Source organism: Magnusiomyces paraingens, assembly GCF_902498895.1.
Source record: "Magnusiomyces paraingens strain CBS 517.90 genome assembly, contig: contig2, whole genome shotgun sequence".
Lineage (NCBI taxonomy): Eukaryota > Fungi > Ascomycota > Dipodascomycetes > Dipodascales > Dipodascaceae > Magnusiomyces > Magnusiomyces paraingens.
The window spans coordinates 1,013,813-1,029,770 of record NW_022474068.1 but is presented as its reverse complement, the minus strand read 5'-3'; the positions used below and the strand labels follow the sequence as shown (position 1 = coordinate 1,029,770).

The 15,958-nt window shown below is 37.0% G+C and overlaps 5 protein-coding genes across 5 annotated transcripts; 3 read left to right on the top strand and 2 right to left on the bottom strand.

Moving 5' to 3' along the window:
• Positions 1 to 3,774: 3,774 nt before the first annotated feature.
• SAPINGB_P002058 (uncharacterized protein) lies at positions 3,775 to 6,225 on the top strand (the record flags this gene model as incomplete). Its single annotated transcript, XM_031996778.1, has 1 exon — positions 3,775 to 6,225. The coding sequence occupies one exon, from the start codon at positions 3,775 to 3,777 to the stop codon at positions 6,223 to 6,225; it is 2,451 nt and encodes an 816-aa protein (XP_031852669.1).
• A 1,497-nt stretch (positions 6,226 to 7,722) lies between these two features.
• On the top strand, positions 7,723 to 8,953 carry SAPINGB_P002057 (uncharacterized protein; the record flags this gene model as incomplete). Its single annotated transcript, XM_031996777.1, has 3 exons — positions 7,723 to 7,983; positions 8,096 to 8,853; positions 8,917 to 8,953. The coding sequence occupies 3 exons, from the start codon at positions 7,723 to 7,725 to the stop codon at positions 8,951 to 8,953; spliced, it is 1,056 nt and encodes a 351-aa protein (XP_031852668.1).
• A 446-nt stretch (positions 8,954 to 9,399) lies between these two features.
• Positions 9,400 to 13,675, bottom strand: SAPINGB_P002056 (uncharacterized protein; the record flags this gene model as incomplete). The annotated part of the gene is made up of 2 exons (XM_031996776.1): positions 9,400 to 10,314; positions 10,382 to 13,675. The coding sequence occupies 2 exons, from the start codon at positions 13,673 to 13,675 to the stop codon at positions 9,400 to 9,402; spliced, it is 4,209 nt and encodes a 1,402-aa protein (XP_031852667.1).
• A 274-nt stretch (positions 13,676 to 13,949) lies between these two features.
• SAPINGB_P002055 (uncharacterized protein) lies at positions 13,950 to 15,418 on the top strand (the record flags this gene model as incomplete). The annotated part of the gene is made up of 2 exons (XM_031996775.1): positions 13,950 to 14,171; positions 14,219 to 15,418. The coding sequence occupies 2 exons, from the start codon at positions 13,950 to 13,952 to the stop codon at positions 15,416 to 15,418; spliced, it is 1,422 nt and encodes a 473-aa protein (XP_031852666.1).
• A 55-nt stretch (positions 15,419 to 15,473) lies between these two features.
• SAPINGB_P002054 (uncharacterized protein) lies at positions 15,474 to 15,754 on the bottom strand (the record flags this gene model as incomplete). The annotated part of the gene is made up of 2 exons (XM_031996774.1): positions 15,474 to 15,614; positions 15,665 to 15,754. The coding sequence occupies 2 exons, from the start codon at positions 15,752 to 15,754 to the stop codon at positions 15,474 to 15,476; spliced, it is 231 nt and encodes a 76-aa protein (XP_031852665.1).
• Positions 15,755 to 15,958: the final 204 nt, after the last annotated feature.

Below are 15,958 nucleotides of genomic sequence, written 5' to 3'. Positions count from 1 at the left end.
CAAAGATATTGAAACTCTTTGCCAACTATACAATATTTTGTCTTTTTCACCCATTTCTAAATAAACACTACCTAGCTTATCCCCACAATTAGTTACAAATTTCTGAGTAATTCAAAATAATTTTGTTTAGTTTTTATACATTAGCCCATATTTTAATCAAAAAAATAATCTCTAACTTACATGCTGGATTATGCTATCTAGAGTGATTTGGATGTTTTAAATCTTGCCCACTTTGTGCTTGTTGGATGAAATTGAAGATAAATTCCAAGATTTTTTTAAAAAATCATAAATATAGTTTTTTTCTCATTTTTATAATAAATTGGAATACAAAAAAACATTTTGAGTACATCAATTGAAAAAAAAGTGAATATTCATTTTATTCAATCATGAATGCAAGATTCCATCTAGTTTTCAGTTAGAATTTTTCTCAAAAATAGGATACAACTCAGATTTCAGTGCGGCTTAACGATACACGGCTGAGGAACTAAAAAGAGGCTTCTTAGTAAGAGAAATACAAGCAGAGTGCCCGCATACATTGTTTTGGGCCAATTATCTGGATAAGTAACACACCTTAACATCTCCAGAAAAAAAAGAAAAAAACTACTCATATCATAACAGAACTGGGATTAGTGCGTATTAAGCATTTACGTTTATTGTGGGCTGGTTCATGTAAGTTTGCAGACAAGAATAAGAGCAAAAATAAGAATTTCATTGTTTCCGAGTTAAATATTTAAGCAATATATATGGAAGATGAGTAAAGGAGGAGAGAGAAAGAAAAGAGGAAAAATTACATTTTTTAAAAAAATGACTGACAAGCTATGATTTATGTAAGTACACACAATGTCTCTCATTTGATTAGTCTGTTGAAATAACTAAAAATACAATATAAATAAAGAGAATTAAACACTGAAAAATAAAATAAAATAAAAAAAGCCGTTTAGTTAAGTCTTTTTTTGTTAGATCGTAGTGCCAAAAAAACATACCTTCACGATTAAAAATTACCAATATCCAATATCATCAAAAAAAGACTATTAGACGATTAGGGTTATATTTCCCCCCCCAAAATCAAGGAAATTTTATTAAATAAAGACAAAAAGGGTAAAAAAAAAAGAAATATCAACAAATCATGAATGAATAAGCGGCACCATTTTTTTTTCTTCTCTAAATATTTTAGTTGGATTTTTTAAAAGGCACTGATAAAAAAGAGCAAGAAAAAAAATACTCATGAATTAATGGTCATTTAATTTAAAGGTTTTATAATATAAAATACGGCATATCATAACGGATTGTTTAACGATTCATTTTTTAAGCTAGTCTTTGTGTTTAGAACCTATTTCCATCCAGATTTCAGATACTCTTTAAGAATAAACAAGATCAAAGTTTTGTTTTTGATCCATCCCTTTGATAGTTTTTGGAATTTCTGTTTCATTTTACTCTAGTTTTGTGTTCTGCTCAAAAGCAACAAAAAAAGAAAAGTAAAAGGTCGATTAATAACCTTCATCCTAGATTTTTTAAGGATTCATTAAAAATGCAACATTGCTCATGAGTAATATATAAAAAACTGCAACTGATGTTATTCCAGTTTTTTTCATGATTAAAAAAACAAAAAAAAAAAAAACTTGATTTGTTGCTGACCGGTTTATCAAAGTATTTTCCTTAAAAAACATTTGAAAACTTTATTTTCGCTGGTTTGGATGGAACTCAAACCAACATTAAAAAGTTAAAAGAAAAATAATTGAGTAATATTTTGAAGATAAGCTTAAGAAATATATTATTTCAAGTTTAAATAAGTTTTAATTAATAAAGATTCTTTAGAAAAATGTTTTTATAAAATACCTTTGCAACCATTATATGATAATTATTATAATTATTATAATTATTATAAAGAATAATTATAATGATTATTGACCTTATTTATTTATTATAAATCATAAGAACGATTTCAATAAAAGAATTCATTAATTTATTTTATTATTACTTAAAATATTAAAAGGGAGATTATGAAAACACAATTTGTAACTTTATCAGGCCTTACTTTTTGTACAATAAAGTGACCAGGAGATATATGAGAAAAAAAAAACAATCCTAGAACCAATTTGAAAATTTGGCAAAAAAAAACTTTTAAAAGAAAAGAATCAAAAAAAAAGGGTTTATCTAAAAATGGTAAAATAGACAGACCTTTTATCCTAAGTTTTTTTTTATTAAAAATGACACAAGAAGTAACAATTGCGATTTATCTTTTTACAATCATTCTTTTCTTAAAAATCGCTTCCCGGGTCAAATGAAGTTGGCTAGCAATCATCTTATCCATAATGAAGATAAAATCAAGAAAAGAGGTTTTTATTTTTTTTAAATACTGAATTAATAAAAAAATATTTCTATAATAAAAAAAATATCTTCATTTTTGTTGAATACACTGCCCCCCTTATTTTATTCAACTAGTTTCAAACTACTGATAAAAATAGGGAATTTGTCATTTAAGGCTGTAGGGCCAAAGGAAAGTAACAAAGGTTCTATGAATTCAGATCAAAAAAAAAAAAAAAAGAAAACTATACAAGTGAGTTATTTGAAATGATTTTTTTTCTTCGGTCCCCACCCACTTCTCCTCAAAAGCCTGTATTCAAAAAAGGAAACACATACAATTTATCTCGTCAGTAAAGCTTAGCATATATTTACTTGGGCGTCTTAGAATACTTAAGGTTTTCAGACATGGTTGAAGCTTGTGGACGTGTTAGTGTTGTTGACTGGTTACAGATTTGTCTTCAGAAGTTTACTTTTCCCTCGTTAAGTGATACATCCATTTTTCTCTTGTGTGGCCAACAGAATGCCTGCGCGCACACTCTTCTTCTTCTTCTTCTTCTTCTTCTTTTTTTTTTCTAAATAAAAGTTTATATGAGGCAATCTTCTCGGATCCTTTTTTTCAAAAGAGAAACTAAAAACTTTTTTTAAAAATAAATAAATTAAAAAAAAAAGCATGGAGTATCTGCTACAGTAAAAAAAAATAACAAAAATTCGGTTACAAATTTTAATGTATATAAAAATTATGTTATTCTTTTCAATGTTATCATCTTTTAAATAGTTTTTTTTTTCCTTTTTTCATTTTTTCTTTTTATATATTTTTCCTTTCCCCCCCTTTTTTTCTTCTTTTTTTCATTCCTTCTTTTTACTTTTTTTCGTTTAATACAATTTTATATTTGCTGTGCTTGTTGTTTGTTTTAGTTGATGTTCTTTTTTTCTCTTTTTTTCTTTTCCTTTTTAGTTTTTATTCATTTTTAGTTATTAAAGTCTCTATTTTTTTTTTTATTTTTCATTTAATTTATTCCTTTAAAATATATATCAGTACTGATTTTACATAGAAAATACTGATATTCACTTATAATCATAATACTCTGTGTGTTTCTTTCATCCTGACTACAACCAATCACATTTGCTTCTATCTTCTACACTTACATTTAAGATTTCATATATTTCTTTACAGTTATACCCCAAAAAAATAAATAATTTCTTAATTTTTTCACATTTTAATTTTTTTTTTTTGATAAAGCTGTAAAAAATTAAAAAAAAAAACATTTTTAGTAAGTTCTTTTATGAAAGAGCGTTTAATCTTGAATCCTTTTTAGAAAATGGAATTTTTCTAAAAAAAAATGCTTATATCAAAAAAAACTATCTGTGAATAAGAACCCAAAGAGATCCTCCTCATTCCATTTCCCTGCATCATAAGAAAAAAAAAATAAAAGAACAAAACCATAATTAAAAGTATCCCTGATAGAGAAAATGTACAGCAATCAGCCTCAGCAACCTTCTCATTCTCACCCCCTTCCACCACCACCTCATTCTCATTTTGATAACAGAGACTCTCAGCAAGAACTAAATCATCAGTCAAAAAATGAAATATACAACCCACAGCAACAGCATCCGCCAACCGACCCTAGTCTTATAAACAATACTATGATCTACAAGTCGGAACCTCACTGGGCTCCTCCACATTCTAATGGTCCTCCTCCTGAACACCGTATAACAGAAATAGGAACCACTAGTAGCTCTTATACTCAAATTCCTCAAGCAATATCTCAACAGTATACCATGGGTCCACCTCCTCATGCAACTACTACCATCTCGCTTGAGGAAAAAAATCAATATATCGCTACCTCATCTCCAGCATCAATAAGCGCTCTAAATAGTACAATATCTAATCCAGAACCATCTCCACAAGAATATCATCTTAAGGTTTCTACTTTAGACGATGCAGGAAGATCTTTTGAGCGTGAGCATGGTGCACAAATTATTATTCCTTCGGGATCACCTCTCACAAAACCTAAATCCCCCCAAGAGCGGCAGCAACAACAACCCCCTAATTTTATAGGTAATCCATCTACAACTCCTCAAGGATCTAGACCGCAATCTTCTTCAGGACCCTCAAATGTTTCCGACCCAAATAACGTTCCTATGATTCCTTTTCCTAATCAACAAATGGGAATGACTCCAATTTCCTCAACAACACTACCCCCCATTTTACCTCCACCACTGCTACCAACGTCTCCAAATGTAATCAATGAAGAAGAAGTACTTCAACAAAATCCAGATATTTCTCCTTCTGCCCTATCTTTAAAAAATCCACCTCCTGGTATTAAGCCTCGTATTACCACCACTTTATGGGAAGATGAAGGCACACTTTGTTTTCAGGTTGACGTCAAGGGGGTATGTGTTGCTAGACGTGAAGACAACAATATGATTAATGGGACTAAACTTTTAAACGTTTCTGGAATGTCTCGTGGTCGACGAGATGGGATTTTAAAAGCAGAGAAATATAGGCACGTTGTGAAAGTAGGTGCAATGCATTTTAAAGGTGTTTGGATACCATATGAGCGGGCAGTCAAGTTTGCATGCAAAGAAAAAATCATTGACAAACTATACCCATTATTTGTTACAGATATCAAAACGCTTCTTTACCTGCCCAACAATTATGCACGTACTGCCCTGATAATGTCAGCAGCTGCTAGAAAGAAAGAAGAAAACCAACAGCGACAAAGAGAACGAGAAGAGCAAATGAGGAAAAGACAACTTGAAGATGACATGAAAAAGCATGGACAACAGCAGCAACCACCTCCTCTTCATCAATTTCAGCCAGGTCCTATTAATACACATCAATCGCCAACAAACCAAATCAAAGCAATTGTTCCTTCAGAAGGAGCTTATGTTCCCATTTCTGGCCCACAGTACTATTCATCTCCTTATGGTACTGGCACTCCAACAGTCATCACACCAATTTCTGGGACCCCTAGTGAGCATTACCGAGGAGTGACACAGCCAGGATATATAGTTGCTACTCCAGCTGGTGCTAGCGCTGTGAAAACAATGATGCCATCTCCGCAGCAGCAACCAGTTCATGCAGCCAGCCCTGGTTCTATGTCACAACCTTCTCAGCAGCCCCTGCATGCCATTTCACACCATGGAATGGGATACTCCAATTATTACTACCAGGGTAGCCCGACGTCAGCAGTTGCTCCATCGCAGTTTGGGCAACCAATGGTGGGCGGTCATCAGTCTCCATATGCAAACAGTAACGGGCCTCCACAGCACATAGCGGGGTATTCGGGGCAGCAACAACAGAATCATTATCAGCATCATCAGCATCATCAGCAACACCATCATCAACAACAACCTCAACAACCTCAACAACCTCAACAACCTCAACAACCTCAACAACATCAACAACATCAACAACATCAACAACAACATCAACAACAACATCAACAACAACATCAACAACAACATCAACAACAACATCAACAACAACAACAGCAGCAGCAGCAGCCACCACAACAAATGAGTCCTATTTCAGCCGCCACAGATCCTTCGCACTCAAGATCACCGACTCTTGCGCCGCCTCATGGGATTGTTTCCGGAGCAACGACAACTACAACAGCAGCTGGAGGAACACCAGTTTATCAAATGCAATATTTCCAAGAAACTGCTCATTCTCCATCAACAAGTTTTATGTCCGCGGTGCCAGCTCAAATTGCTACTTCTGCAGTGACTATGCCTGCAACGGTAGGCATTACAGGGACGGCAGGTATGCCCACCACTTCGGCACCTCCTCCTACTGGTATGTCTGCTGTACTTCCTCCAGTGAGTCTTGTGAATACTGTTTCGATGGGGGCAACAACCTCGGGGTTTATTCCCACTGCTACACACTCGCAGTATCCGTCGTCAACAACATATTAGAACTTTTTGAATTCTTTGTTTTTTCACATTTTATTATATTTCCAATTTCTTTCTCTCTCTCTATTCCTCACATCGTCTTTTAAAACTAATTTTAAAATTTACCGTATGTTATCTTGTGTATGTAAATATACACTTTGTTGGCTCTCTTCTTTGTTTTTTTATGAGTATATGGGTGCTTTTTTTAAACTCATATTTGAATTTTATGACCGGCGTAAGGTTCTATCGCGTATTTTAACGTACATAGAAGGAGTGTGGGTATTTATGAGACTTGTAAAAGTCAGGTTTAAAGTTACCAAAAAAAATTTTCTTCTTCTTTTATATTTTTTTTCTTAATTAATTGAAATTAATAAAAGATTAAGATGGTGTTTAGACATAATAGGCAATGTCTAGTCCAAAACGAGGAGGAGGAAAATGAAGAAATTATTGTACGGAAATGGACATATAAATGATTGCTCAAGTAGTACTTTAAAAAACAATGCTTTTTTTAAAAAAAAAAAATTATAATTAGATAAATAAGAATATACATAATTCCGTTATGGGTATTACTTACTATTTATTGAACATAAATTGAATAAAAAAAATGAAAAATCTTAAAATTAACTTAATGTTTTTGACCCTAATAGAAACGCAGAAAAAGAAAAAAAAAGATTATATTCCTTTTTTTTTTAAAAAAATAAATGTTAATCAAACTATTTAAGAAATTCTAATTTAAACATATTTTTTTTTTTTTGAAAGAATCAAGTGATTATTTTTTTTATTTTTATTTTTTTGATTTTAAATTATTTAGTATACTTGATCAAAAGTCATGAAGTTGAGTATTCATTTATTAACTGATTGTGAATATTTCTATATATATATATATATATATAAATGAAATTATGTCATATATTACATATATATATATTACAATTTGTTGCAATTTTAATTTTTTTGTAATAGCTTTTGTAACAATAAATTTGTAATAAGAATTATATATTACATTATTATTTTTATTATTGTAACAAAATCAGCACCTTTATGATTTTTAATTAACACGCTTTCAATTACGACGGACGGCTTTCCCATCCACCACTGCCACATGCATACTTGTCACCACCACCTGCCTAGAATAACAACAACAACAACAACAATAATAATAATAAAATAATAATAATAAAATAATAATAATAAAATAATTATTAAATAATAATCCGCCATTTTTTTTTTTTTTTTTTGATTTCTTTATCAACAAGACACATACACACAACACCACCCCCTTTTTGCTCTTGTGCCCAAACAGACTGCCAAAAAATTAAAATAATAATAATAGTAAATATATTAAAATAATAATAAATTAAAATAAATAAATTAAAAAACAAAAACAAAAACAAAAAACATACTCTAAACATAACCAGCCCATAAACTTACCACCATAATCCACCTAAAAACTCTCTACTATTTTCTCACACACACATTTATACCCACCATAGACACAACGGTGCCAGCAAACTAATCATCATGTCCTCGGGATTGCAGCGACGGAGAGTTGGAGGCTCTTCTTCCTCCACATTTGGCCAGAGCAACGAGGAACCAGCCTCGTCGTCAGAGTTCAATGAAGCCGGGACTTCGGTCAACATCACGCGGAACGGCTATGATACAGAAGACGGCCGCAAAATTGCCTACGATCCAGACGACATGCGAAACATTGTTGAGGATTCCAAGCAGCCTAAACTGACTCTCATGGAAGAGGTCCTACTACTGGGCTTAAAAGACAAGCAGGTGCGTATTATTATATCATAAATGTGTATCTGGCCAAACCGATTAAAATAGGCAATTTGATGAAAAACATACACATACATACATACACACAATCTAACCAAGGCATTTTTAGGGATACTTGTCATTTTGGAACGACAATATTTCATATGCTCTTCGTGGCTGCATTATTATGGAGTTGGCGTTCCGAGGTAAGATTGCTATGGTGAACGACCCTAGCCGGCGCCGGTTCCCCCTTTCAGACCGCTATATTGAGGTCATTGACGACAAAATTACGGGCGAAGCTCTTTTGGACGAAACAATCAAAATCATGAAGTTCAGCGAGCCACTCAGTGTGTCGACCTGGATTGACTATCTCTCGGGCGAAACATGGAACCTGACTAAAATCACATACCAACTTAAGCAAGTCCGAGAGCGGCTGGCCAAGGGCCTTGTCGACAAGGGAGTGCTCCGAACGGAAAAGCGCAACTTCTTCCTCTTTGACATGGCCACGCATCCTGTTGCAGACACGTCTACCAAGGACGAGATCAAACGCCGCGTCATCAACTTCTTGACAGCCCGCACCATTGTTATGCCCAACACCGTCTTGTTTCCAGACAATATTTCCTTCCGCTTTTTACGCTCCATTGCTCTTGTTGCTGGCGCATACGCCGCAAACGTTCTTGAAAACGTTCTCACAAACCTGTCATATGATGCCCGTGATCAAGCTTTCAACCGTGCTGACGAGATTCTTAACGACTACGCCGAGTGGCCCTTCTTGGCTAGACAGGGCGCTGGTGCCGGCGGCGCCGGCGCTAACTTGACGCAGGAGGTTGCTCAGGAACTTTCCGCCGACACATCCCGCGAATTACAGATTGAAATCATAGCCGCAGTGTAAGTTTCTGGTTAGATTTTTTTGATTTCCCCTATACTAACTGTTACTCTTTTCGTTTTTAGGTTAAATGTCTACGCGAAGCTGGATTCCATATTGTAAATATGAATGCAAAAATCTTCTTCTTTCTTTTTTTTTTTATTTTTGTTTGACTTACCAATAACTCTACGTTGACTTCAAATTACCCCTCCTTCAATCGCCCATAAACTCGATTATCGGTCTTATGGAAGAAAGAAAGAAAAAAAAAAAAAAACCAAAAAATTCTTAAAAAAAATAATAAAAATGTCGAATAATAAAAAAAAATATAACTTTTTTTTCGGTTTCATTCTTTTGCTTCTTTGTGTACTTTTGAAAATACAATTATTTGTTTATTTTATTTTTTTTCATTATATTAGCTATTAATTATTGTACACATTGACCGTCTGTTGCGAGCAAATTAAAAAAAAAAAACTTTTGCTTTAATCATAGCAAATTTGAAATGGATTGTTAAAAAAAAAAAAAGAAAGAAAGAAAAAAGACGTTATTTACTAATGAAACTTTTTTTTCTTCTAAAGCGAAATCAAATCCTCTTTATTCTTAATATCTTCTTTTTCTTTTTCTTCTTCCTCCTTTTTCTTGTTGCTTCTGCTGGGCACAGGAGGAGGAGGCTTTTTGCCAGCCACAATCTCAGCAAACGATAATTTAGGAGGTTGAGGGCTTTTGATAATTGTAGGCTCGTTTGTAGTACTGATTGTAGCTAATGTGGTGGTGGTTGTTGTAGTGGAGCTGGCACTAGCAGCTGTAACATTAGTGTTCTGCTCATCACCATTGTCACCCGACTCTTCTGCCAACGCATTGGAAACTGCTGCAGCCGCTGTGGAGAATCCAGCCACGTCATCATCGGCCTTTTTTTCACCAACAATCAAAACCTCGTCGTCATCGTCGTCATTCGAATTTCTGGGCTCTTCCTTGTCAGCATCCTCGTCCACTTCAACAATGTCACGCACAACTGCATCAACAAGATCCAACGAGTCTTCGCGAACATAGGTCACATAATATGCCGTGGCATCGGCATCCTTGAGCGTTGTGGACCCAGGAGGGGGGATGCCCAAAACTTCATCCGCAGGCACTTCTGCTACAGTCTTATCGTTGTACATGCGATAAATATTGGACCGGAAGTCATGAATATGGACCCAATAATGGCCAAACGTCGCCTGGCCACGGTGAATAAAGACAGAGTGTAGCTTGTAGCCTACGTGATGCATATCGTCAAACTGGTGCACCAACTTGTCCTCTAGATCAGCAATCTCAGCTCGTAAAGACTCAAGTTTGAACTTGAGCTGTGCAACATGCTTCTCAAGAAACTCAATAGTCTGAGGCGACACCTTGGCCAATGCCTCCTTACCCTCAGCTGCAGCAGCATTCTGTGCAGCCAAAAAGGTTTTTGCAGACTCAAGTGCTTCTGTAATGGTGATTCCATTACCCTAAAAATAGTCAGAAAGGTTGTTATTATTATGCTGCAAATTTTGTCTTTTTTTTTGTTAAACTTACCACTAAATCATTCATTTCGTCCTCCTCCTTGCGCAGCTTAGCAATACGTGTTTTCCATTGTACTACCTCCTTGCGCTTTTGTACCATGGCTGGCTCATCCGAGTCCATGTAACGGTCGAGATATATCGTATCAAGTAGTCTGATTGGTGCTTTAGACTTGTAGGCGCGCTGAGTAACCTTGTCAAACTGCACACGTTGAATCTGAACTTGAAGAATTGGTGGGAGCTTGGTTGCTGTAATATGGCGAATCACTTGCTTTTTGCCGAGTTCAACAAATGAATCATCAAAGTATGTATCAATGACCTCGTACATGTTTTGCGGCTTGTCTTCTACATTGACAATGAGCATAGAAAACCGCTCTGTTTTGCTCTCACCAACTTTGCCCGTTTCTGGGTCTTCAATCAGCTGCTTAGTAGCACCATAAAAGAGCTCCTTGACCATATCGAGTTGTTCTCCATCCTCATCGTAGCCAAGAGCATCAAATGCACCCTCAATTTGAAAAAGAACATTCTCAATGCACTCAGTAACATCCTGTTGTCCACCGATAGCCATCGCGTCGTCCATCTGGCGCTTTTGTTCCGAAGTTTTTGGCGGGTCAATGCTTCTAACAGTGACTATCGACTCCTTTCTATCAGAAGAACTATATTCATTATCTGTAGAAATAGAAAACGAATCAATGCTTTTGCGATCACGTTTACGCGAGCTTGAGTCAAACTTAGGAGAAAGAGCTTCACGATTGCGCTTGGGACTTTCAGGGGAGCTTACTGAAGCAGCATCAACCATAACCACATCCTCATCAACCAAAGGTTTAGGAGGTGCATCAACCATAAAAAAGGATTTCACAGATGAACTGTCATCCATATCATGCACAATTACTGTACCACCCTTTTCCGACTCGCGGATTATACTCTCGTCGTCATCGGAAAGAAGCTTTTCGTCTTCTTCAAAGATGGGATCCGAGCGACTTATAGTCTTACTAATGTTAGGGATAGTTGAATCTACAGAAGATCCCTGAACTGACGTAGTAAGCTTTGCATTAGGATCAATTTCAGTTGTCTTGACAAGAGACTCGTATTCCTCCATGCGAGGATCAATCTGCGACTGGACGAGAGCCAGATAGGCAAGCTCCTTTTTAGGTGCAATGGAAGCTAGCGGTGTATGAATGAGTTGCTTAAAGAGTTCACCAAGGTAACAGACAAATTCGCGCGAACGGACAATTTCACCCTTGGTGACGACTCTGCCACCCACACGTTTCTCCTTGGCGTAGTTGAGGTCAATTTGATTAGTAGAGTTATCGCAAAACTCAATGACTGCATTGCGAAGAGGAGTGATGGTGAAGTAAAATTGCAATAAAGAATTCAGATAACAAGTATTACCAATGTTTTCGAGACCCACAGGCCACAAACTATTACGGATAAAGTCTGAGTCTGGAGCCCCACTAAGGTAGCTTTCAATCTTTTTGCTTTTAAGATGCTTGGATAATACACGCAAAGCCTGGCGCTGCTCAAGTATTCTATCAGAGTCGTTTCCAGAGTTTGCTTCAAAGTGTTGTACAATGAGGTTGTGGGATGCACTATTTGTTCGAGCCTCGTCAACAAGCTCCTGCGGCACCCCTAAAATGGCAATAGCTTCAAAAAGAGTCATATTTTGATCAATTCCTCCATGATCAGGATCATGCTTGACAGCAGCTTCGTAAAGATTTAACAGCATCTTGCTCTTGCGGTCAATAGCAATAGTTTTCAAGGCCAGCTTGGCTAGTTTGGCCTCTTCAGGTCTAGCTTCTTGCATCTTGGTTTCGTAGGCCAAATGGATGTACTCTTCATTGCTATCTTTTGAAAGTCCAAGCTCATGGTAGGCATCAGCAAGTGTCATTGACTTGCTTTCCAAAAATGATAATAGGCGAGCATTATTTCGGTGGTTGGCAATAGTGAGAAGAGCATTCCTCAGAGCTGGTTCCTCTCCGGGATTTTCTTTGGAACGATGCTTGTAGCAGTCAATAAGATAGCCCTCATCAAGAGGTAATTCAGTTATTGTTTTATCAAAGTTCAGTAAATATTGGCCATAAGCTTGAGCCAAAGTGCTGGCAGAGGTTTCGCCTAAGGACAAGAGTTCCGTAGCCTTGGTTTCTAGAATTTCACTTTGACGGGACTTTGCAATACCCAAGAGAGCTTCAAAATAATATGGTTTGTTTTCTGGATCCTGGAATGCCTGAAGATCGTAGCGTTTCGAAATTGCCGAGTTTGATAAATCGTAGGTAGCACCAAGCATGGTATACATTTGAAGATCAAATTTTGAAGGGAGCTTAGATGACGAGGAATATGACTTGTTTCCGTAAAAAGATTGATTTTTAAGATAGGATAAATCAGGCAAGCGTGGATCAGTGTCGAAGAGAAGCCTTCGGAGGATAGGAAGGGAGTTTTTAAGAGTGAATGATTGTGCCATTGCTGACTGTGAATTGCTGGGGAAAAATGTGTTTGCATAAATGACAACCTCATGAAGCTTGCGGACGTAATCACGATGAATTTCTTTAAGTTCTGGAGAGGAATTGACATCGAAAATATCTGGTGGGTAAAGTTTCAAGTCGTCATCTTTGAGAGTAAAATGAAGGTGCTTAATGAGAAACTCTGGAGTGGCACGAACATTGACGGAAAAATGTTCTCTATAAATTGGGGATGAAACAGGGTCAAAAAGAGGTTTTGAAATAATTTTGTAAAGAGTATGAAGACAGTTTAGGGGGGATGGAGGCGATGTATTGGAAGGATTGGTTGAGAGATGCTTGAATTTGTTGTATCGTTCCCCAATGGCGCTTGTATGAAAGGTTTCCCAGTCTTCTTCAGTAAAAACAGGTCTATGAAAAATAAGCTTAAGATGGGTAGCAGTGATTGAACACTTGTAATTGTAAATCTCCTGGTCTGGGTCAACAGCATCATCTGAGGATTTACATAGGTGGAAATCCATGAGCTCGTTTTCTGGGGGCGCAGCACCAAGATCGATTTCAGCATGAAGATGGAGGAAGACAGAATCATCTGGAGAAAAAAGTAATGAGTAAAACTCAATAAAAGAAGAAGTAGTAAAATATTCTGGGAGACGAGGATCTCCTCCAACAGCCATGCTCCAAGGGTTTTGGCGACGAAGGTCAAGATTTGATGCAGCTGTGATGGGATCATTGTCAAGGTAACGGGAGCCAGTAATTATGTGAAGAATATCATCAATAAGACGAGGAGCGGAAACGCCACCCTTGACTATAAACGATTGGGGTGCCGAAGGTACTGGCGAGGCGTTTGAAGCGCTCATTATGATGTGTTATGGGGGTGTGTGGATATGAATTGTAATGGATTGTGTGATTGTTTTTGTAAGAGGGAAATGATGATGGTGGTGGTAATGATGATGGGAGAAGTGGAGGAGGGTTTGTGTTTTTTAATGACGGGGTGGCACCGACTTTGGTTACGCAAATTCTGACTAAGATTTTTCACCGGATCCTTCGTAAATTGTACTCCAACAGCAATACTCCAAAAAAAAAAAAAATTCGGGGAACAAAGAGTTGGCATAATATATAAAGAAAAAAAAAATGGCCTGGTTTAGCAAAGCAGAAAATGATCCGAGCCTAAGTGTTCCGGATGTCGTTGAGGTCCCTAGTCCTATAGAAAAGGTTCCCGAGAATCTTTCTCAAAAACCAACTGCTGCACAATCAAGTAACCCCAATGATGCTCTTAATGAGCTTTTGGTCAACACATTGGGTGAGGATTCGACTCTTGTCAAGATCCTTAGCTCAAATCCGTATTTTGCTGCGGTAAGTTTAATGTATATATCATTTAACTAAACTAACGTTGTCTACAGGGGTTTGGTCTGATGGGTCTTGGAGCTGGACTGGCAATCTTACGACAGGCGGTCTTAAAGGGAAGCAATTTTGTGTACCGACAAATGCTGGTGGATCTTGAGATTGCATCCAAGGACAAGTCTTATACTTGGTTTTTGGAATGGATGTCACAATACCCTAAGAGATCATCGCGTCATCTTAGTATTAATACTACCGTCAAGCAGCATGATAATGGCTCGATGACGACGACATTTAACTTGGTTCCTGGTCCTGGTAAGCATTTAATTCGGTACAAGGGCGCGTTTATGCTTGTTGCACGTGAACGATCCGGACGATTAATGGATTTGACAAGCGGGACTCCATTTGAGACCATCACACTGACGACTCTTTATCGTGACAGACATTTGCTACCTGAGCTTTTGAACGAGGCTCAGCAACGAGCAATTAAGCAGCGGGAGGGCAAGACTGTTATTTACACGTCATTTGGTCCCGAGTGGCGTCCGTTTGGTCAGCCGCGTCGGAAACGCAGTTTGGATTCAGTTATTTTGGCCAAGGGGCTTAAAGAGAAGCTTGTTGAAGATGTGCGCGACTTTTTGGAGTCGAGCAAATGGTACCATGACCGCGGGATACCCTACCGCCGTGGATACTTGTTGTATGGCCCTCCAGGAAGCGGAAAGTCAAGTGTTATCCAGGCGCTTTGCGGTGAGCTGGACTATAATATTTGCATTTTGAACTTATCTGAGGCAACTTTGACGGACGACCGACTGAATCATTTGATGAACCATGTTCCTGAGCGTAGTATTTTGTTGTTGGAGGATATTGATGCTGCTTTTAATGAGCGCAAGCAGACTGGTGAAGACCAGGGATACCTTTCTGGCGTGACATTTTCTGGTTTGCTGAATGCTTTGGATGGCGTTGCTAGTGCTGATGAAAGACTAATTTTCATGACAACAAACCACCCTGAGCGACTTGATCCTGCATTGATCCGACCAGGACGCGTTGATTATAAGGCACTGATTGATAATGCGACGGAAGACCAAGTGCGGGCCATGTTTTTGCGGTTCTACGAGGGAGAAACTGAGAAGTGCGAGCATTTCTTGCAATCTGTTTTGGATCTGGGCACTACTATTAGCACTGCTCAGTTACAAGGATTGTTTGTTTACAATAAACATAACTCACAAGGCGCCATAGATATGGTCAAGCTTTTAAAGCGGAAATGATACTTTGTTTTTTCTTTGTAATTGATATTAATTTTTTGTATATATATGGTAATGATTATCCACGAAACGATTTAAGAGATTTCTCAAGACACGATTCAATGTGGCGGCTAGTGATGGTTTTATCGCCCATACGCGCAGCTTCCATATCAGCTTCCTGAAGGATTTTCTGAAGAAATAAAACGTAGTCGAGGTAGATCTAAGAAAAGAAGTTAGAAATGATGAAAAAAAATTTTAATTCTTAATTACCAGAGTGCTTGCTTTTTCAGTTACTGGAATGCCGCCAGCAGCTTCCTTGACTGTTTTCCGGATCTTTGACTTTTTGCAGAGCCGGGACATTTGTATGGTGGTGATGATTATTGAAAGAATATTATTGTTTTGATAAATTTGTGGTTGTTGTTTACATTAATGGAATATAAAAAACAAAAAACATATATATATTTAGATGTTTGAACCGACAGAAGCACTTGACAACAAAAAGTAAATATGTACGGAGCTTCAAATTGATCTGTCTAACCAAGACATTGGTTTCAAAGTTTCAAT